The 22,864-nt window shown below is 31.1% G+C and overlaps 1 protein-coding gene across 3 annotated transcripts in view; it reads right to left on the bottom strand.

The window, feature by feature from the left end:
* LOC143071772 (transcription factor COE1-like) overlaps positions 1–21,989 on the bottom strand; it is a 32,750-nt gene extending 10,761 nt beyond the window's left edge. Inside the window, exons 1-7 of one of the 3 annotated variants that reach the window (XM_076246341.1) lie at positions 21,489–21,989; positions 21,020–21,173; positions 20,752–20,815; positions 19,271–19,326; positions 18,241–18,314; positions 17,299–17,367; positions 344–425 (exon numbers count right to left, since the gene is read on the bottom strand). In XM_076246341.1, the coding sequence (XP_076102456.1) occupies positions 344–425; positions 17,299–17,367; positions 18,241–18,314; positions 19,271–19,326; positions 20,752–20,815; positions 21,020–21,173; positions 21,489–21,622 (633 nt within the window). In that variant the 5' untranslated portion in view covers positions 21,623–21,989. The remainder of the gene's footprint in view (positions 1–343; positions 426–17,298; positions 17,368–18,240; positions 18,315–19,270; positions 19,327–20,751; positions 20,816–21,019; positions 21,174–21,488) is intronic. The other 2 variants (XM_076246340.1, XM_076246342.1) reach the window with 2 other exon arrangements.
* Between the last annotated feature and the right edge of the window lie 875 nt (positions 21,990–22,864).

A 22,864-nucleotide genomic window follows, 5' to 3' on the forward strand; every position in this document is an offset into this window, starting at 1 on the left:
AAAAAAGCTTTATAATGTCTTCTTAGTTTAACGTAAATTGTAATTTGTAAATAATTCTATAAAATGTCATTTTTCTGAAAGACAGTCAACTTCTATTAACAATAGCGCTTTTTCTTCGCTTTTTTTTCTCATTATATACTTGTATTGTTTCACTGATTTGTCAGATTCGACATTTTCACACGACAAGAATGATATTAAATAAAACTTAACTGAAACATATATCAACGTCTGAGCAATATATGTATCAATTGCGAAAACTATTTAGAACTGAAATAAATCTTTTCGCATATAACAATACTTTTCAGATCACTGCCTGAAAGAATTAAGTAAAAGGAATTATTACCTGAAAGCGGCGCATATCTCGTGGATTACCAGCATTTTTCAGACAGTTCTGATTACATTTCATGAAGAATTTCAAGAAAAACCTACAAATATAAAAGTACATTACATCAAGATCATGGTAATGGTAATGCCATTTAATAAAGTAACTTTTTAATAGACCTCTTAAAAACTTTTCGTAAAAAAATCATTATAAAAAGAAGATGTGGTATGATTGCCAATGAGACAACTGACCACAAGAGACCAAAATGACACAGACATTAACAACTATAGGTCACCGTACGGCCTTCAACAATGACCAAAGCCCATACCGCATAGTCAGCCATAAAATCCCCGAAATGACAATGTAAAACAATTCAAACGAGAAAACTAACGGCCTTATTTATACAAAAAAATGAAAAAAAACAAATATGTAACACATAAATAATCGACAACCACTGAATTACAGGCTCCTGACTTGGGACAGACACATACATAAATAATGTGGCGAGGCTAAACATGTTAGTGGGATCACAACCCTCCCTCTAACCTGGGACAGTGGTATAACAGTACAACATAAGAACGAACTATAAAAATAATTATGTTCTTGTTATAGCTTACAAATCTTTTGTTCGACTAAAATTTGACAACCAAGCATGGTTATAGATAGATGACAAGCACTGACAATAATTTTGGACCGAACGATGTAAAATATTTTGGCACAGATGGGGAGAACATACTTTTTATGGAGAACAAGAAACCACAGATGACACTTACTATTTGTTTGTGAACAAGAAACCACAGATGACACATATACTATTTGTTTGGAAACAAGAAACCACAGATGACACTATTTGTTTGGGGAAAAAAACCACAGATGACACTTACTATTTGTTTGGTAACAAGAAACAACAGATGACATTTACTATTTGTTCGTGAACAAGAAACCACAGATGACACTTACTATTTGTTTAAGAGCAAGAACCAAAGATGACACTTACTATTTGTTTTCGCAAGAAAAACAGATGACACTTACTATTTGTTTTCGCAAGAACAACAGATGGCTTTTACTATTTGTTTTAGAACAAGAACCATGCACAGATGACACTTACTATTTGTTTTAGAACAAGAAAAACAGATGACACTTGCTATTTGTTTTAGAATGAGAAAAAACAGATGACACTATTTGTTTTAGAATAAGAAAAACAGATGACACTTACTAATTGTTTTAGAACAAGAAAAACAGATGACACTTATTAATTGTTTAAGAACAGGAACCACAAATGATGCTTACTATTTGTTTTCACAAGAACCACAGATGACACTTACTATATGTTTTAAATTAAGAACCACACTTACCATCTGTTTTAGAACAAGAACCATGCACAGATGGCATTTACTATTTGTTTTAGAACTAGAAACAGATTACACTTACTATTTTGATTTAGAACAAGAAAAACAAATGACACTTACTATTTGTTTTAGAACAAGAAAAGCAGATGACACTTACTATTTGTTTCAAAACAAGAACCACGGATGACGCTTACTATTTGTTTTAAAACAAGAACCACATATGACACTCAGTATTTGTTTTCGAAGAAGAAGAACCACATAAATAATACACTTACTATTTGTTTTAATGACACTTACTATTTGTTTTCTCAAAAACCACAGATGACACTAACTATTTGTTTTAGAAGGAGAAAAGGAATAAAGAGTTAAGCTCTTAGGGAAATGAAAAAAGGATAATTCAAGCTTAAAATGTTATTCGGATGAAATAGAGATGAATAAACATGTCTTTTATATCTGACAAACGAAACAAACAAACTGATCATGACAGGTGAATTATATTGCTTTCAATAAAATAACAACGTTAGTTTTTAATTAAGAAGATACTTTATAATTACATTTTCGTTATGAATATTGCATGTTAAAATCAATAATTCAATGATAAAAATCAACAACTGAATATTAACAGCAACGTTTTTCATTTCATTATAACTCATCACCATGCATTTATCTCATCCATCGTCAATAAACAGGTCTCAAATATTATATTTATTTCATATAACCACAATGGTTCTGTCTATTACAAGTCAACTATCAGCTTCTGAAAATTTACAAGAATTAGAACAAAGTTCGAATAAATATGCAAGAAAAATTAGGATACACAAGAGCTGAAAAAACAAGTAGATAACATGATGGTCAACCGGAAACAAGATAAACCAGAAAAATATTTATAGCCCATAAAAAAATGCGAATTAGTTAATTCGAATTAGCCAATTCGAATCAATTCGAATTAAAAAAGAAGAGTGTGTGAACGCGATTAGCGAATTCCGACTCGCATTCGATTCGAATTCAATTCGAATTAAAGGTACGTGTGAACGAGGCATTACAGTTGAAGCTAAAAAATGTCCAACATTTTTCAGCACAATAACAGATTATCATGTGGCTCTCAGTTTGAAATGAATTAGCTAGAATCATAGATGTATACATCTATGCTTGAATGTAATCGAAATAATAGAAGATGTTACAAACAGATACCCATAGATTGTAGAATACCATTACTTATGCTATATAATCCTTTATGTTGTTTGCCAGAACAAAGAATGGTATAAAAACAAAAAGGATATACATTATTTAAAAGTAGAGTGAAATGTATTGAAAACCACTTTACGAACAGTTTACCTGACAGAGAACTATATATCGATCTGTTTAATGTGGAAGAATATTATTTTCAGCATGGCTGGTTTTGATTGACGTCTCAGTAATGTTGCAGCCGCCCCATTTATGCCAATCGGAAACGGTTTACATCGGCAATCATCTAATGATATTTGGTTTTAAGTGAATCCGGAAATGTTTCGGATATCACAGATTACTGATTGAATTAGTTTGATAATCGATTTTAAAATAAGAGTTTCCGATCTACAACTATTGAAAACCGGAGTATGAATAAAAACAATGATAGAAGTGAATATAAAACACGACATCGGATGCTAGAAACGTCAAAAGTATCGTAATCCCATACATTAAACGTCAAGAGCGTTTTCTAGTCGATAACCCGATAGAAAACACTATTCAATCATAGCATTTCATTAACAGAAATGATAGCGAGAAAAATTAATGTCCGAATTCTGATGAGCATACACATTTTAGTGCCAAAACTTATATTACTGAGAGGGCCAACTTTTAAAAAAAAATATTTGGAGGGGGGAGGAAGGGAACTGGAAGAAAAACGTAGCCAGGTTAGAACTGGAAATGAATGACTTTGCCCAAGACAGAATGGAAATGAATGCTTTGCAACCGTGTCAGTGGAATGTGGGCAAATATCAAACGGTCATTTCCTTACTCAGTAACATTTAATTAATGTACCAATAAATTCATTAATAAATCGCAAAAAAAAACACCACATAAAAACAAAAACATTTGATATCATTTGCCAAAATACAAACAAACCCCAAAAAAATAATCGTTTTCATTGCAAATATATGTTAAGGAACAGAAAATTTATATATGCACAAGTGGCACTGGAAGTACTTATGGCTATATAGTTTTAATTTAAAACCTTAATATTCTAGAGCATGACGATTTCCGGAATTGTATTGATCAGTTAACCAAGCACACAGATCAACTTAATATTGATACCAGTTGATTAGGTGAATGATGTAAATTCGTTAAATGAATAATACCCCTCTAGAGACCCAGAATTGCAGCAGGAACTTTTGGCCGATAGGGTCAGAATATTAACCATAAAGCTGGAATGATCTATTAGAATGCGAACAGGCAAAAAGTTTTACACCTTGAAGATCCCATGGAAAATTAAATTTGAACCACTGTCAGTTATGGTCAAGTGTGAATCAATCGATGACTTTGTTGGTGATTCTATTCGCCGTCTAAGTGTATTATCAAATAATGCTTAATTTCATAGAAGTCAACACTGAATTGTTTTTTGTGTCAAATTAGTAAGAGCAATTGTACTTTCTTTCTTTTTAGTTTTTTATTGAAAGTTGATTATGCCTTTAGAGAAGTATGCACTTCTAAACGCCAAAACATCATTAATACAAAGTTGACATACATTTATACTTAATTTGGTGAAACTTTACATAAGGCGAATGCATTTGAATTTTCAAATACTCCTTGTGCGAAAGAACACTATACACAAAGTGCAGTAGTAAAAATAATGGTAATTTTAGGAAATCTGACTTATTTAAAAATCAAACCAGCATTAGTTGCAGAAGCTGGGAGAAGCACCACTTTATACGAACATTATAATATTATAGGGTTATTGCATGAATATTGGGGAATATTGTCCCGAGTAGAATTTTATATTGCACGAGCTTGCGAGTGCAATATATGTTCTACGAGGGACAATATTCCCCAATATTCATGCAATAACCCTTTTATTGTATAGCAATATAATATTTGAAAGTAAAAATTGGTTTAAACTAAGATTTTGTTATTGATGACGTCATGAATTTTGACGATTTATTGCACTAGTGCAATATTAGAATTTATTGCACGCTAACTTTTGGTTACTTTCTGTGGGAAATATTATATTGCTATACAATAATAAATATTATTGTAGCCATGCAGTAAATTGTTACTGGGCCTCTGAAATTTCCTAGAATTAAGTGTACATTGGGATTTACTAAACGGCGCTAAATCCAAAACTAGAGGCTCTAAAGAGCCTGTGTCGCTCACCTTGGTCTATGTGCATATTAAACAAAGGACACAAATGGATTCATGACAAAATTGTATTTTGGTGATGGTGATGTGTTTGAAGTTCTTACTTTACTGAATGATTTTGCTTCTTACAATTATATCTATAATGAACTTTGCCCATTAGTAACAGAGAACTATATTTGGTAAAAATTTACATATATTTACCAAATTAATGAAAATTGTTAAAAATTGACTATAAAGGGCAATAACTCCTTAAGGGGTCAATTGACCATTTAGGTCATGTTGACTTATTTGTAGATCTTACTTTGCTGAACATTATTGCTGTTTACAGTTTATCGCTATCTATAATAGTATTCAAGATAACCAAAAACGGCAAAATTTCTTTAAAAATTACCAATTGGAGGGCAGCAACCCAACAACCAGTTGTCCAATTCATCTGAAAAATTCAGGGCAGATAGATATTGACTTGATTAACAATTTAACTTCTTGTCAGATTTGCTCTAGATGCTTTGAATTCATAGTTATAAGCCAAAAACTGCATTTTACCCCTATGTTCTATTTTTAGCCGTGGCGGCCATCTTGGTTGAATGGCCAGGTCATCGGACACATTTTTCAAACTAGATACCCCAAAGATGATTGTGGCCTAGTAGTTTCAGTGGAGATTTTGTAAAAGATTACTTAGATTTATGAAAAATGGTTAAAGATTGACTATAAAGGGCAACAACTCCTAAAGGGGTCAACTGACCATTTTGGTCATGTTGACTTATTTGTAGATCTTACTTTGCTGAACATTATTGCTGTTTACAATTTATCTCTATCTATAATAATATTCAAGATAATAACCAAAAACAGCAAAATTTCCTCAAAATTACCAATTCAGGGGCAGCAACCCAACAACCGATTGACCGATTCATCTGAAAATTTCAGGGCAGATAGATCTTGACCTGATAAACATTTTTACCCCATGTCAGATTTGCTCTAAATGCTTTGGTTTTTGAGTTATAAGCCAAAAACTGCATTTTACCCCTATGTTCTATTTTTAGCCATGGCGGCCATCTTGGTTGGTTGACCGGGTCACGCCACACATTTTTTAAACTAGATACCCCAATGATGATTGTGGCCAAGTTTGGTTTGATTTGGCCCAGTAGTTTCAGAGGAGAAGATTTTTGTAAAAGTTAACGACGACGGACGACGACGACGACGACGGACGACGGACGACGGACGACGACGGACGACGGACGCCAAGTGATGAGAAAAGCTCACTTGGTCCTTCGGGCCAGGTGAGCTAAAAATACAAGTATAAGACAACATGGCTATATTCAAACTTTGTTTGCTAAACTATTATTTCATATATATCTCGTTAAAATATTATGTTTTTAACAGGTCCTAACAGAAAGGCTCTTAAACTGTCGCTTGGCTCATTTTCGTCTTAAAATATTGCTTATTGTCACGTTAATATAAACAATATAAATTATAAATCTGTATGATTATCGCCGACTTATCCCCAGTAGACGCACAACATCAACAAACCTACGCATTTCAATGGCTGACACGAACTGTCACAGATGATCACTGCCATAATTCAATGCTTATATTACATCTTCATGTAAGCTATAGTCCTTATATTTACATTCTTCAATTCCTTCATCCAAACACAACTTGCCCCTTTAATCGACAACTTGCAGTAAAGTCAATTAAGCACCATAACACTAATTATACTCTCAGTCTATAAATATAAGTGGATCTCTTCAGGGTCCTATTTAGATAATTTACTAAGCTGGTTTCGCTGACAAGTCGAGAAAACCCGTGGAGAGTAATTCGTCATGAATAGAACATTGGTAAAGGAAGAGAGGTTAAATAGTAACTAAATGTTTTTATCTTCCGTTTGTTCTATTAAATAAAATGTACACAAGGGAACAGTTTGTCGCTTTAAAATATATTACATTATAAAACTCCCTCATCAACGTTCAAACCACTTAATTTTCAACATTGATGAGCTGGTTAAGAAAAGATGGAAAATAATACCTTTTCGTGGCAGTTTAAACTTATCCCTATATTGCGAAATATAGTCTGATGCAAAGAAAAACCATAACAAACTTTCTTCAGGACATAAAACGTATAAATATTTTTTTGGGCTAGAAGATGTCAAATCATACGACAGTTTTAAATCTGTGTACTGACAAAATTTAATACTTTGAACTCATTCACCAGCCCATTTGGAGCATTTGTAATACTGACGATATAAAGTATTTGATACTATATGACATATCAACTATGACTTTGCCCATCACGGATGAGTGCATGTACAGCAAACTGTGATAGGTTTCGTGTAATACTTTACGGTGGACGTTAAAAATACACTATTAACAAATAAGGTATGAAAAGTTTAAAGGCAAGAATCCAAATAATAATCACATGTAAAAATGCAATAATGAAACATCTTTTTTATCTCCAGAAAACATGTAAAACGGATACCAGTGGTTATTACCATAATCATCTTCCTTAAACCTAATTTGAAACAGAGCAAACATCGAAATTATTGATTGAGTAAAAAATATATCTTAAACAAGTTACAGATAATATTAAAGCATTGACTATTGTAATTTTGACTTCCCGATACACATCGACCACGTGGTTCCCATGGGATATGATCCTTGTCACGCGGAGGTCTGAGCTGAATGCACAATCCTCTCTTTAATTGTTCACATTTCAATCTAAAGCCACTGGGAGTTTTATCCCTAATTAGTCATCAGAATTCTCTTAAGCGCAGCAAGTTGGTCTTTCTTGCATGTATAAAAGTGTTTGATACACAATTTTTTTGTTTAGATTGCCTGTTTATTTCTCTGAATTGAGGTTAAATATACTACCAATGACTAATTGTCTTTCGTATTAGACACACATACTGATCGGTATGATTTTGTTACAAAACAAATTGTGAAGACTTAATAACATATTATTTACTGCAAAATATATCATAACACATATCTTAATGTCATAAAATTATTTTATGAAATGCTCATTGACTTGATCAGTGATGCATACATTTTAATTTACAGTTATATAAAAATTCATCAATGTTTTTATCAGAGAGCCCATATTTTATTTGAAAAGACAAAACAGAATTTCTGAATGAATAGTACTTGCCAATGATCCGCCAATAGGTCAAGAAGTGTGAACAATGGAGGGCAATCAAATAAAATAAATGGTAATTTGAAGGAGATCCACAAAACAGTTGTGTGAAAAATGACTGTCGTTAACGCTTTTCAATTACTGCTTTCATCAGATAGGAGAGGGGACCCCATCTGCACCCAGGCAGACGATACAATAAATTCTGTCATTCGCGCGCAAATTCCTGATGGCGACTGCTGAGCTTGGTGATCAACTAAGAAATCGAAGACTTAATCACATTACTGAGACAAAATGAGGAAAATGATTAATGTTGGTGACCAGATGAAATTCTGCCCCATTAGACTAGAAGGACTAAGAATGTCCCGAAGTGTGATCTTTTACTTAACCACTAATGCTAAAGCTACATTATTTACCAGAAAAACTCAGTCATAAACTGCTGCCTAATTCATATTACTTTTTTATGGTATAACGGAAAAATCAATGTCTTTGTACCGAAATGTCAACAAAATTAATTTAAATCTTCAACTCTAAAGTTATTTTTTGTTGCTACTCTGATCTTTGTGCCCCGTATGAACTCAAAGTCAATGTTTTATTCCAAAGTAGATACAACTAAATATTTTGTTTCAAAGTGATGATTTCCTAAGAATTATCGATTCAATTGTCGTATCAGCAATGATCATTATTAATTCTATTTGAAGAACCCTTTTACTGAAATAATTGCAACATTTCACATGAATATTTTATAAATTTCAGTCCAAAAACTGAATATGTATTATAAAAAGCAATAGTGTAAAATAAGCAACATTAAAAGTGTTAATCCTTGTCTTTCTCGATCCTGCAAATCGTTAAATAATTCAAGAAGGAATACCGTCATTTGGCAAATGCAATTAACTTTTTCAGCATACGATCATTCTATTAAGATGAAATCGTATCAGATTCAGGACCAAGTTTCTGAATCGGTAGCTTATTCACTGCCATATGACCGTGAATTTTATTGTGTATTCCCATTATAAAATAAGTTGGTGAAAACAGAAGCCATGATATAATATCATACATTAATTGTAAAGCGTTTGATTCCATCAACTTGTCACCTGTTTTAACACGCCAGATCAATAATCCATTACCAAACTCTTATAAATTCACTCGTCTGAATTAGTAAAATCATTTAAAAAGAATAAAACCCTAATGAAATTTCTAATGATGAATTTTGTATTTTAATAATTTTACAGAACGCACTTTTATTTCATTTCACACTGTTCTGAATTTACCGTCCAAGACAGCAATATAGTGACGTCACAACATCAACTCCATCTATAAACATGTTATGTAAATAGTCATGTGATAAACCTTATTTGATACGTGATTATACGTGATTTAGGCATTTAACTTTCCCACAGGAGACTCTTGTCCAAATATATTTGACTATTCTCCCTAATAGGATAACAGTTCTCTTGATAATGCAAACTCGTTGAGATCACCATGAATATTCAAAAGTAGGGATCCCAAGAGGTCTCCTTGTTAAACTAATCCAGAAAATAAAATTAGCTGGTGATGCGTGGGATCCCATTCTGATACCATATTCCAATACAAACAGTCAAGTCCTATGGGGCCATATATAACTTTCTAATCTAGTGCGAAAACGGTTTACTTACAGGAGGAAAGAACAACATTTTATTTAACTAGATCATCCCAAGAGGGGATCATTTATCGGATCGGGTATGGCACGTTACAGACATTTGTATTGTCACGGCATATAGTAGTTAGTTTTTGATTGTAGTTGACGGCATGTAATATAAAGGAAATAAATCTCTTTTCTCAATGATTATTGTGATTTATTATATATCTATATGTATTACAGGTAAATTAATCAAATGAAAGGGGATTTACAATAAAAACGAAACGTTTAGGATTAAAAAAGCAAAACGTTAAATTAATCATTTAAGTCATTGAAATATATAAAGTAAAGCAAATCATTCTCATGAATTATTTTGTTTTTTTTTTGGGGGGGGGGAGGGAGGGAGAAGGGGGGGATAAAGTTCCTCAATTAGTTTCGAAGTTGTTGAACAGAAACCTATGATTTCAAGAACGAAGGAGTACAATAAAACAAAACCAACAGTACTGTACATCTCTTTAATATTTATTCAGCTTAACTATTTTGCTTTTTTTTTTTGTTTCATGTTATTTTTTTACTCGCTTTATATTCTTATGTCTACGTTTTTGGGTGTGTTCTGTATTTTTAGACATACATGTAGTTTATTGTTCAAAACGACAAATTGAGTATTTAACTTACGAAAAAGAAGGACTGTTAGACTACTGCTTCTTCGAATAAAGAAGAAGAAGCAGAAGAATATTTTTTACATTTGTCATTTCCGAGCCTTTTATAGCTGACTATTTACTAGCAATTACACCACATTTTCTTATTATTTTACAATATGTATATGCTCCTCTAATATCTACAAACTGCTAATCTAGAATTCCAATTTAACGGCACTGTGTATATATCACTTTTTTTAAAAAGCGATTAACTATAGCAGATACATTTAGATTTTTTTCAATCAAGCTGGATTATTTTTTTTATTACTTTCGATATTTATTTCTACTTAATGTTTCGCTGGAATCAATATTCAGTGTTGATAAATTCTTATAAAAATGGTAATCTTTTTCAAGTTAACATAAGATTTGTTGAACGATCAGTTGTGAAGGAAGACACGTTCGCGTGACACAGACATGTTACCGATGTCTGAAACTAGTTCTACGTTCAGGTGTAATAATAAAACAAGATTTCTTTTGCATTTGTTTTGTAACAAAGAAGTCATCATCTTCTTATTTTTGCTCAGAGATTCCCTTAAGCTATGCAAATTAAATTTAAATTTATCGCTGCATCTCTGTTTGCATTAATAGCACTTCTTTACTAATGATTCTAAGGGAAAAATAAGATATTGAAAAGATATAAATAAAATTCTGTCTTTTTTTTTACAGAAGCATTTCTTTATTGCACATTTGCTGTAAAATTTTACCTGCTTTACAGCTTTTTTCTTAGAACACATCGGGATAAATTATCTAGTATAGTGTAGGGAAGCACTATTTGGTAAGTTTAACCTTCAATGATTATGTTAGTATTTTTGAAATATCAAAAGCTTTATGATTCAATTACATAAACATAAATGCAAGGATCCCCGGTTATTTCTCGCCTTAACTTTTCGGAACATTGCCCTCCGCATGCTTCATTAAGTCAAAGAGAAACTGTTTCCTTTACTATATAGTTATCTACTAAATATATAAATAATAGATATACAAATTTGAAAATTTATAAGGAGAATGGATAAATATTGTAATCAACGTGGTGGGGTTGTTATATTATATATATATATATATATATTATAAATATATACAACTCGTCTAAACATCAACCCAACAATGTTAGATCTGTAAATTTGCTTTCGCAAATTTTTGGTTCTTCCCTCGCCGGGATTCGAACCCATGCTACTGTTACTTAAGACGTACTTATAAATATATATATATATATATATATATAATATATATATATATACGAGTCTAAATTGAAAACTACGTTCAAACCTATGATTGCGTTGGATAAAAACCGCAATTTTTATACGTGTGCATGTAAAACAAATTTCGTTGTAGAAGGGTTTAAAAACAGCACAAACAACATTTTCCAAAAGACCAAAAAAGTGAAAAGTATATTTAAACAAAACGCATTTGACTAACAGGTCGAACAACTGATGTTCTTTAACCCTGCTGACTGCCATTGGCGATTGCCAAATAAAATTCATCACAAGATGTAACAAAATGGATCTTGATATAAATTTAATACTAAACAGAAAAAAAATATTGTATCTTGTGGCCACGATGTTATGCCACAAACATACGGTGTCAATATGTTTTTAGTGCACCAGATCCGGATTTCGACAATAAATGTCTCTTCAGTAATGTTAGGGATAATGATATATATATATATACATGAATTGAAGAATGAGCAAAACTGACCCTCTAACATATAAATATTTATATTACGTATTAAATAATATGTGTCCCTTTTTTCTCTCTTTATATATGAAAATTTTCTTTTTTTTCTAAATTCTTTAATTCTTTATTATACTACTACAGTGAAACGTCTCAAAACCGACCGCGCGTCGGACCACGGGATTCGGCCTGTTTTCAGGGGTGGCCGGTTTGTTGAATTTGAAATCAACAAGAGCTACTTCCCTTCAATATTTGTGCATTTGTATTTTTGACCATGTATTGTACCTCAATCATAAAGTTTGTTTTGTTGTGTAAATTTAGCTTTGTATTCTAAATTGATTATGAAATAAATATTAAAACATCATTCGTATCTTTATGATTTTTCATTTTGCAGGAATAACAAATAAAATGCAACTATACATGTATTGGCTTATTTGTTTAATCATTATTTTCAATTTTCTGCTATTAATGTAAAGTCATTAATCCCTTTTCCAAACCCTCTTGTTTTCAGGATAAAATGTAAAACTATATGAAATAACATTTTCTAAGCCGGTTTCATGACATTAGCCATGACAGACTCAGCGAAGACTTGAAGCTATCTCTTTATTTTTTATTTAAAACATTGAAGTTATGTTGTCAAATCTAATTTGTCAGTTATTTAATTTTTAGCGAAGCATGGTCAGACAACTGAGAGATCCTGGTTTCCATTTAAGTACTTGTAAATTGGCTCGATGAAAGCTATGGAAGGCTATAAACGATCGCACTACCGGAAAAGAGAACTCGATGAACCGGACAATACAATTATTCCATTTTCTATAAACAGTGAATGTTCATTTTTTGTCAATTAATATGATATTGTTCTAACTAATCTAATTACACAGCTATTAATGAAGATACAAATAGCATTCAAGTTTTAAGGATGTTAAAGCAATGAGGTCAGATGAAACGACGAAATAAGGATTTACTGTCCGCACTAAAATTATGGTTTATGTCAAAACTATCATAAAAAAAAACTTTAAGGTCGTATTTCCATTGTTTATTTTTACATTAGTACAAATTAATAAATATTTAACGTTCTTTATGTAATTTAAGCAGAAAATCAAAGGCTGAAAAATATGATATTACTCAATTATGTGCCTCAATGAAATTTTTAAATAAACAAATTTAAGAGCGAACGGTCGGTACTATTATGCAGTTTTTACTTCATGTCTCCAGCAATTCCTACTTAAAAGGATTGTCGGAAATTTCATTTGGAAAAAAAGAAAACAATCTGTTTATCTAAGATCAGACCATAAAAACCTTATCTCTCTTTCAGTCGGGTCAAAAATCATTCCGTAAAGTTGCCATAATGAATCTTTAAATGCCTTGTAGTCAGGACGAATATTCTCCCTCAAACTTTTTTCATTTGTTTTGATGCCCTTAATCACGTAAGAGTTGAATTAAAGCCGAGTCACATCTAGATAAAACAGAAAGACAGCAAAGATCTTGACAAAGTGCAAAAGATAGCATTCTGCCGTCACAAAAACACAGACAAATAATTCCTTTATATCGGCTATCGGTATTAATGAAGTTATGGTTAACAGGACTAAAGCCTGGTGGCAACAAAACTTAATCAACGTCGTTTATTTTGAAGCTTAATTTGACAGAAAATGCCCCAAAAAGTCATCCATGTTAAGAGTAAAGATCTATTATATATAAATTCTTAAAATACGTCTATTGATGAATGGCATAGATGTAACTAAATATGTGAATAAAAAGAGATGTAGGGGATATGTCAGTACGATAGCAACCGAACAACCAAACCAAACAAAAAAAAAAAGACTTATAAGTTCGGTATACGGTTATCAATAATAATCTCGAAGCCATACGTCAACCTGTATACGTATTTGAGTTTGTAACAATTTCTAATGTTTAAATTTAGTAAACAGAATATATATATTTGAAGAAGATATTTTTTCTCTCCGTGAAATGGGTAGCCACCGAGGATATGACCATACCAGACATTTATAACGTTATTTATATTTGTGGGAGTGCGTTTGAAACGTGTGATACTAGTAACCATCATGTGAAATTAATACAAATTGTTTTATATCATAAAAGCATAACAGATTGTATTGAAATTAAATATGCACCAAATCAAAGAATAATAATGGAAATGGGGAATAAATGTCCTTTTTTATGTAACGTGTACTGGTTCTTGAATATTTACACCAAATCAATTAATCTGTGTTAAAATGAAATGAAATTATATTTTAAATATGATTAACGTTAGGTATAAGTGGCGCATTGTTTACGTGTGAAGACGTACCGTGAGCCAGATGTCAAAACAAACTTGAACAATAAAGCCGAGACTATAAATGACTTTCGCCTTATGCTCACTCACACCTATTTATCGATACTTTTAGCTTGCAGTTAAGTATAGCGGACCCGTCAAATATTTCATTAACAGAATTACAACACAGAGAGACGAAACAACCACCAGAGTACCTGAGGGAATAAATATATCTATGCCAACATTTCTATCATGCCCTGGAATCCATTTGCACAATAGAGAAGTATAAAAGATTCATAACTAATTCATTTTCAATTCATTCCAATTGATAATGCTCTGATATGCTCATTCGTGATACACAAAGTAAATGTACCGACTTCCCTTAATAGTATGTGTACACAAGCGATCGCTATTCTTTTATGATATTATGAATTCATTCAAAAGTCTTTTTAATTTTCTGATTAAAATGTGTGTTTAGGATTTATAGACAATGAAATATATTAAATTGGTTCTTCAATGTGAAGCTTTTGCTTTTATTTTGTAAAACTAATTCATCAGCGTTCAAAAATCTAATTATATAAACTAAAGACTTTTTATATCCCTTTTTAAATTGTTGCTGTCAATACAAATTATTTTCTTTCTTTTGTTTTTGTATTTTAAAAACAAAATATTTGAAAAGATTTTGTGATATAAAAGGATGTTTTTTTTCCTTGTTTATTATTTCGGACAATATTAACAATTTTGAATGTAATATCATAACTCAAATTAACTACTAAAATTCTTTAATAAAAGTTTTAAATTCTCGAAACCTTTTATCTAAAATTTGAATCTACATAATTTCGTCAAACTGATTTCTAATTTTCTTATGATTAGTTGATTTCCAGAGGAGGGACGACACTTTGCAAACGGCTCTTGGTTTTATCACATAAAAGTTGGAACTAGCTCTAAGAAATGGTGCGTGAATATTGAAAATTTATTAGAATATCCTCAGGATTGATAAGGTTATCTAGGTTTAAGGAGGATACACGTAAAATGTCTCCCAAGAGAAAGTTGTATCTATCAAAACTAAGAAAAACTCCACACCAGTATGATGCGTGACAATCTACTCCTAGCTCTATGTCAATGATCAAAGACCCGGATGCTGGAGGGTGCACGAAAAAGTAAAGCGCTAAAATTAATTCGTTTTAGATCTACCAGAGTGTTTGAAGTGGATGTATTCCACCAATTGGACGGTCTCTAGGAAATTTGTTCAGGAATATAAGTGATATAGGCTATTACTTTTTCGTTATAAGATAAAACATACTTGTATCTGTAGAGATACATGTTGTCTTATATAACGATTTTGAAGAGTATATACATGTACAATATTATTATAAAGATGGGATTTTTTTTTAATTTTTATTGTTTTATCATTTTGAATAAAGATATTCTAAGTGGTATACGAGATATTTAAAAGATAACATTCTTTGCCCAATTGCTTTTTTTTTATTTGTAAAAGTAATGCGTAATACGTATGACAAAAATGTCTATTGGAAAAAAACCATAATGTTTCGTGAGTATGCTGTCTTAAGACATTTTTTTCCGGGAAACTAATTCTTTTCTCTGACCTATGATTTCTAATATTAATTTAGGCAAACCAAACCAATCGTAATATAATATGTTTGTTAATAAGATAATAAAGAAGACTGGATGTATTAACCAGGATTAACTTTGGAAATGGAAGATGCTCAGCATCGATTTGTTTGTTTCAACACTGTGTAAAATGGATCGTAAATTATTTCTTAATAATCTCTTATCGCCTTATGAAAGCATAGACCATAGACTATAGTGCGGGACAAATATCCAGAGAAAAGCATTTAGATCATATCTTTCTGTCGCGCTTCATATAGTCTTTTAAACTTATAAAACATTGAAAAGTCACTGTCTTTTTAAACATTAGTAAATCGACTCGCGATGACAAACACGATAATTATCATCTCCAAAATCGATACTAGTTCCTCATCAATAATTATTTTGTAAATATTTCATTTTAGTTTAGAAATTTAAGCTGTCAAACAAACTTCACTGTATTTTTTCTATCGGTCTCTTGAATTATTTACTACTATATGGTTTGTATCTATAAATAGCAATTTTGTTAAATATTCAAAACTTCTCAAATATTTAACCCATTCAAATCACACACATTGTTTGTCGTATTGCATTTATGACACTTCAACTTGAATAACAAGCAAAATATTCATGGAATCAATGTGAATAAAAGGACATTATTGGTAAATGCATTCAAATGGCCTTACAAACAACAATAAAAGTTCGACAAAATAAGACATCTGAATATCACCAATACTGTTAAATATATTGCCCGGGACAGAAGCTTCAAAATGGCAAGCTTTCACTGTGCCAAGTTTTACACATGTGAAAGAATTCAAAAGAAACGAACAAAACATTGCAAATCATGAGGAAAAATACAAAACAAAATACAGCGAAATAAATAGCGATTTTCTTTACTTTGGTAGATCATATATATAATTGTAAATAGTCTAGTAGTCCTCGGACTTGGAGTCAAGGTTTATTAAACACAATCGTGCTTTTACAATAGTCATACTTTTTTTCTCTCCTTCCGGGTGGGATATAGGGTTGCAATTTTTAGTACTCAATACCGTTCTTGTTATCAGAATCAGTGGGTGACCAAATAATACTATTTTATCAAGCACGTTACAATCCAAAAACGTTAAAGCACTCAATCCAAATATGTATGTCTTAAACTAACTGTAAAAAGGAACGTAAACAATTCAAACTGACTTCTTTGCTAATGACTAGCTTTGTTTAAAAAAAACAACAGATTTATAGTTAAAAACATGCATAACAATACAAGAGTAATAAATACACAAAACTGCTAGCAAATAAAACCTTACCTATCTATAATTACTGGATCAGATGGGGTTTCGTTTCTGTTTCCACAACTCTTTTTATCACAACACCGACTGAAGAAAAAATCAAATATGTAAACAAAATAAAAAGATTGGCCAATACTTAACCTTAAGTATATTTTAAAAGGGTTTTAACATTTCTGTAGAAAGGTAAAAAAGAAGATTTAATTCATGATTGAATTTTTCGGTTTGTTTTAAAGTTTGCTTTTTCGTCGATGTTTTTTCAACCACTAGAACAATGTAATCAGTTTTCAAAGATGTTTTATGTTATGGTGATAATTTAATTTAAGATGTATATATTATCAAATTACTCACGGAAGCATGTGAAACGTCAACTCCCAGACGGGCGCGATAGGAGGGGGTAAAGATGATAACGAATACAAAGAGCAACTGATTAAAAACTAATTGTCGAAACTATGTAACGAATGGGGAGTTAATTATTTCGCAAGCTTTACACGTGCATTAATTTCTGAGTGTGACAATCCCAGCTGGGAGCGCAGCATCTTTTAACTGTATCTTGAAGTAACATGTAGAGATAATAAAAATAGTCTTGTCAGATTTTTAAATATATAAATTAAATGTAAACATAAAAGACAAAATGGCATTGTAATTTGATGACGGTGTCAAAATGATCAAAAAGAGAAATTCTTTTATTGAAAATCGTTCCGTTTTAGTTGGTCATAAAATAGTAATCTCAATAAAAATCCTTCTGTTTTGAAAATACAGTATTTATGCCACCCAGTATCACTCAACAGTTTCTTAATTTTTATTTGACATTTTCTATACGGGATATATATATATATATAAACAAAATCTTTTTCGAATAAAACTTTAATTAATGGTACAATGGTAATTTGTGAAATTACATATAGGACTTACATTAACAAAATGTATATAGGTATATAAAAATAGATAAATGGTACGAACCTACACATAACTTCGTGTGTTAGTAAAACACGACACATTTCTGGGTTTTTATCCTGACCTTCGTATATAATGGACTGAAAAAAAAACAGTAAACGAAAAATATGTACATCATACACAAAATAAGAATTCTTATATAAAAATAAATTAACTTCAGCAAGAGAAATGGCGTGTTCTGAATTGTCTCAGAGATTTACGTTTTCTTAAAACTGCTTTTTCTTGAAAAATCTGACTAAACATCAATATCTTATTCATTGCCAAATACTGCAGACGACATCTTATTTCGGAACGCTGTCAGAATAAAATATTAATGTTAGATTGGTCCGAATGATGAAAGTGATTGAATGGAATAATCGGCACTCAATAAAAAGTAAAAAGATTGGGTAGCTATTAATTGATTTGAGGACCAATTTCTTGCCATTTGGTAATCTAGATGGTTATATCTATCACGTTCTTTCAGTGAATTAGTTCCGTCAAATTGAGCCTGTAGTTATGTTCAAATGGATGGATTGTGTGAACTCGGCACGCGCCCATGACTGGTAATAGACGGAATTAAACAATTGTTTAGAATTTCATTTACATCTTTAACAAAGTCGGTCGTCTTTATTGCCATATGTTCCGAAATTAACGGAATACAAAACAGAAATTCTTGTATCGAACTGAAGTGATTAAATTATTGTTCATAGTGATCAATTAACTAGGGTCGCCATCATTAACTTTTTCGGCAAATAGTGAAAAAGATTGTGACAATTTTTATCATTAGGACAACTTTACTTCCATTTATACAAATTAACCCTGCATCCAACCTTGAAATATAATTATGATTTATGACAACTACAACAAGCATTGGTGAGGAAACAGAAAGAGGAAATCCTATTTAAAATAAAACAAATATTTACAAAGTCATTGAAAATTGGATAGATATTGTATTGGTTCCATTACCATTGAAGAGAAAACAAAAGGGTGATGATCGTTAATGCTTCATTTATTTTGGGTTTAATTGCTACATTATGATAAATATCACAAAACTTACCTGTTTAGAAACGGAGTCAATGAGCCGTATAAATAGGTCCTGTTCTTGTCGGACACCTGTCGAAGAGAAAACCGCAAATCAAGCATCCAGTCCAAAAATATGGGAAAAAATATACATGAACTCTGGGACTATAATAGTCCAGTCCCAGTTGAACTGAATAAGAACGCAAAACCTGTTCTTGACCATGCAAAACATTTAAAAATGAAAACGCAATAACAAAACAAATACTGCAAACACTGAATATATAACAATCATATAAGAAACAGGACATAAAGAATAGGAACAGAAAAGGGAAGGAAATAAGTATTTTAAAATATGAGTATGAGCTATCTAATGTAGGGTTTTGACTGAAAGCACCTCAGAGGCACAGAATTAATAAAGTGATATATTTTCATGAGAATATTATCCATCAGGCTATGAAATATTTTATTAATTTGTTATTCAAATTAAACAAAATGCATGGTATCTGGACAATAATTATAATTACCAAGAATAAATAAGATGTCATCAGAATATTGGATGGAATGTATTGTATAACAGATTATTCAGATATCTTTTCTTATTGTTAAACGCCTATATGAATTTTTTTTTTTTTTTTTTTTTGATGTGAGTAAATTTATTCATTCTATTGAAAGTTTTATATTTTACAACAACAAAAAATATACTAAAATAGTTAAACTGTAAGATTTTTTTAAAAACATGTTAGTATTTGAATTACTTATAACTAACAAGAAAACCACAAGGGAATTGGCTGTCAGTTTTATAATTCTACAGGTTTTGTTTTTGTTTTATTTCGCTTTCATCGACCAAACTCAGAATAAACCGTTATATTGTTGATCATTGTTAATTGTCATCATCAGTGCCTTTTTAACACGGAAAGTCAATATTCATTTATAATTTAAAACTTCCACATGTTTTCTATATACCACATGTTATTTCAAATCATATAATCATATTTTAGAACATTTTGTTAACGGTCCTTGTTTCTGCATTAACGGTACGCTTAACACGTGTGGTTTTGAATTTAAATTGGTAAAACATCCGATTAAAGCATTTGTAAACAAATATTGTTTTAATCCTCTTTAAATCTGACCGTTGATATCGCACAAAAATTGTACCGAGACAGACGACTAAGATGAGACTTTAAGGCAATGGTGGTCGATATCACTTTAATGAAAATTACCAGCACGCAATTCTGGTTATTAGAAAATTTTATTTTTATGAAATGTCCTAACAACAATTTTATCATGCATTGAATAATTTGTCATCAAAGATCTTTGCTACGGTTAATAAACCTTCATACGGATTTTATGGTACTTAATAAAAACAAAATATTCCAATTTTGCTATTATTCATTCAATGAAATTCCCCTTATTTTTTTATTTCACGCATATTAAATTGTTATTTATTGTCAATATTTTAAACAAAGCTGCATAAATAAACAAATAGTGAATGATAATAATAATAAAATAAAACCTTACCGTTAGAATATAATAATTGTAATCGGTAATGAATTCCATTATTTGTTTTCTGTCCTTCAACTTCCTGAAAAAAGTAAGATTTCTTGTTAAATATATTGTATATCCTTATCTTTAAATTGTACATATTTAAATACAAATTCAACGGAACAGAATTTTCACGAAGAAATGTATTTTACAAAAAGGCATTTTCTTTTTAAATATATCTAATATCATAAAAATTTCAAAAACAGTAACTAAAAAAAAAAGGGAAATGAAAATAATATATTACCGTTTCTTTTTCAACAAAGTCTATAAATGCTGTCCTCTCAACTTCTATGGGTTGTCCTTGTCGGTCATATAAAGCTAGCACAAAATGAAAGAAGTTACTTTTGCGTAAATTGCTGGGAGGTTGTTTCTCGAAGTGAGCTCTGCCAAACCCGACACTGCAAATATATTTATATATTGATAATAAATTCCAATGGGGAAACACAGAGAGAAAAGTAACAGGACAGGTCCAGTGAGAATTTTGGCAATTTCTTGTAACAATCTTACCTGGGAATTGAACGACAGATAACTTAATACACTCTTGGGGTTTCGTTCATGATTTAAATATTCCTTGTAAAATGGTAGCGCGTAAATGCAAAAATATTTAAAACAAGTTTGAACGATACAGTTTACGATCTGTTTTTTAGGATAAGAAATAATAAAAATAGTTTACAATCTGTTTTAAGTATACTGAAGAAATAATAAATAAATACCTTGCGGTTTGGTCTACGACTGTGGGCTGCATCCAGTTTCTCACGGGGTTGCTCTGACCAACGGGATGAGGTTCTTCCTTCATGGGACCGGTACTTAATTCTCTTGATGGTGCGGGCTCAGTCACTCCAAACATGAAATCCTTTCGTCAAATAACAAATTTTATCATAATATTTTACATTTATGTATTATTTTTATCACAATAAACACATACTATTTTCAAACTTCAATATACACCAATATATATTATCTCCGAGTTTAAAATGAAGAAATATTTTTGCTGTTCATTGAATAAAAAGTTTTGACTAAACTGTTATTGTTTACACGGGCTGACGTCTCACTCGGGTTCTGGAACAAACTCTCTCGGGTATGGCTTTTGTTGCTTTCCAGTGTATGGTGTAACTATTATGTCCCCAAGGATGCTAATATATCCCACGGGAAACTGTTTTACGATTAAGATGGCACCTGATCAACCAATCAGCTTCTGTGATTCCAATGATGACCGCCTCCTTACCAACGGGACTTCAACTGTGGGAATGTGAAAACCAATCAATGGATATTAAGGGTCATTGATGATTCCACTGTAGCACATGTTATTTTCATCTCATCAGGAAATCAAACAACCATATCGATTTCACGGTACCAGTTTTTAGCAAATTATTATGAAAAAGATTATATATTTATTTTAGAATGTAAATCATTTTTATTCTGCAGTATTCATCAATGCGGATTGACAAAGAATCTAATTTATTGCATTTTCAATAAATTCAAATGAAAACAAAAGCACGTGTTGTAGTAAAGAAAGTCACGCCCACTTGTCATTTGACATCTGAACCATCTGGAGAATATTATCTCTATTCCATAACAATATAATTGCGCTACACTTCACACATACAATAGAAATCCCCCTGCTAGCTTCAGTTTACCATCACTCTTTAATAAAGACAAACAAATACATTATAACATTTTTATTCAGACAAGTGTTGTATTTTTGTAGTGTTTTTTTTTCTTTCTAAATATGGTATGTTATTTATATTTAAAATAAATATTTCTTGTATATCCTGTTAAATCCGTCACAAAATATATATAAGTATACTTTTCCCAGGTTATTTGCAATTATGTGTACGTTCAAAATGTAAGAAATTATTGTATCATTCAAAGGGATCATACTGTTCGAATACAAATACATTGTATTTTAGTATTTATCGTTTTCCGTTTTGAGTTCGATATACTTTTTTCAAGGGTTACGAAAAAGAAGAAAGATAATTAAAAAGTGATTTCTTTTCTGAATGTAGGGTAAGATGTTGCATAACAGTTCATGATCATTTTAACAAATGCTACAGATTTCATTTCTAAATCCATATTTTTGACATAATGA

Source organism: Mytilus galloprovincialis, chromosome 4 (genome assembly GCF_965363235.1).
Source record: "Mytilus galloprovincialis chromosome 4, xbMytGall1.hap1.1, whole genome shotgun sequence".
NCBI classification, from domain to species: Eukaryota; Metazoa; Mollusca; class Bivalvia; order Mytilida; family Mytilidae; genus Mytilus; species Mytilus galloprovincialis.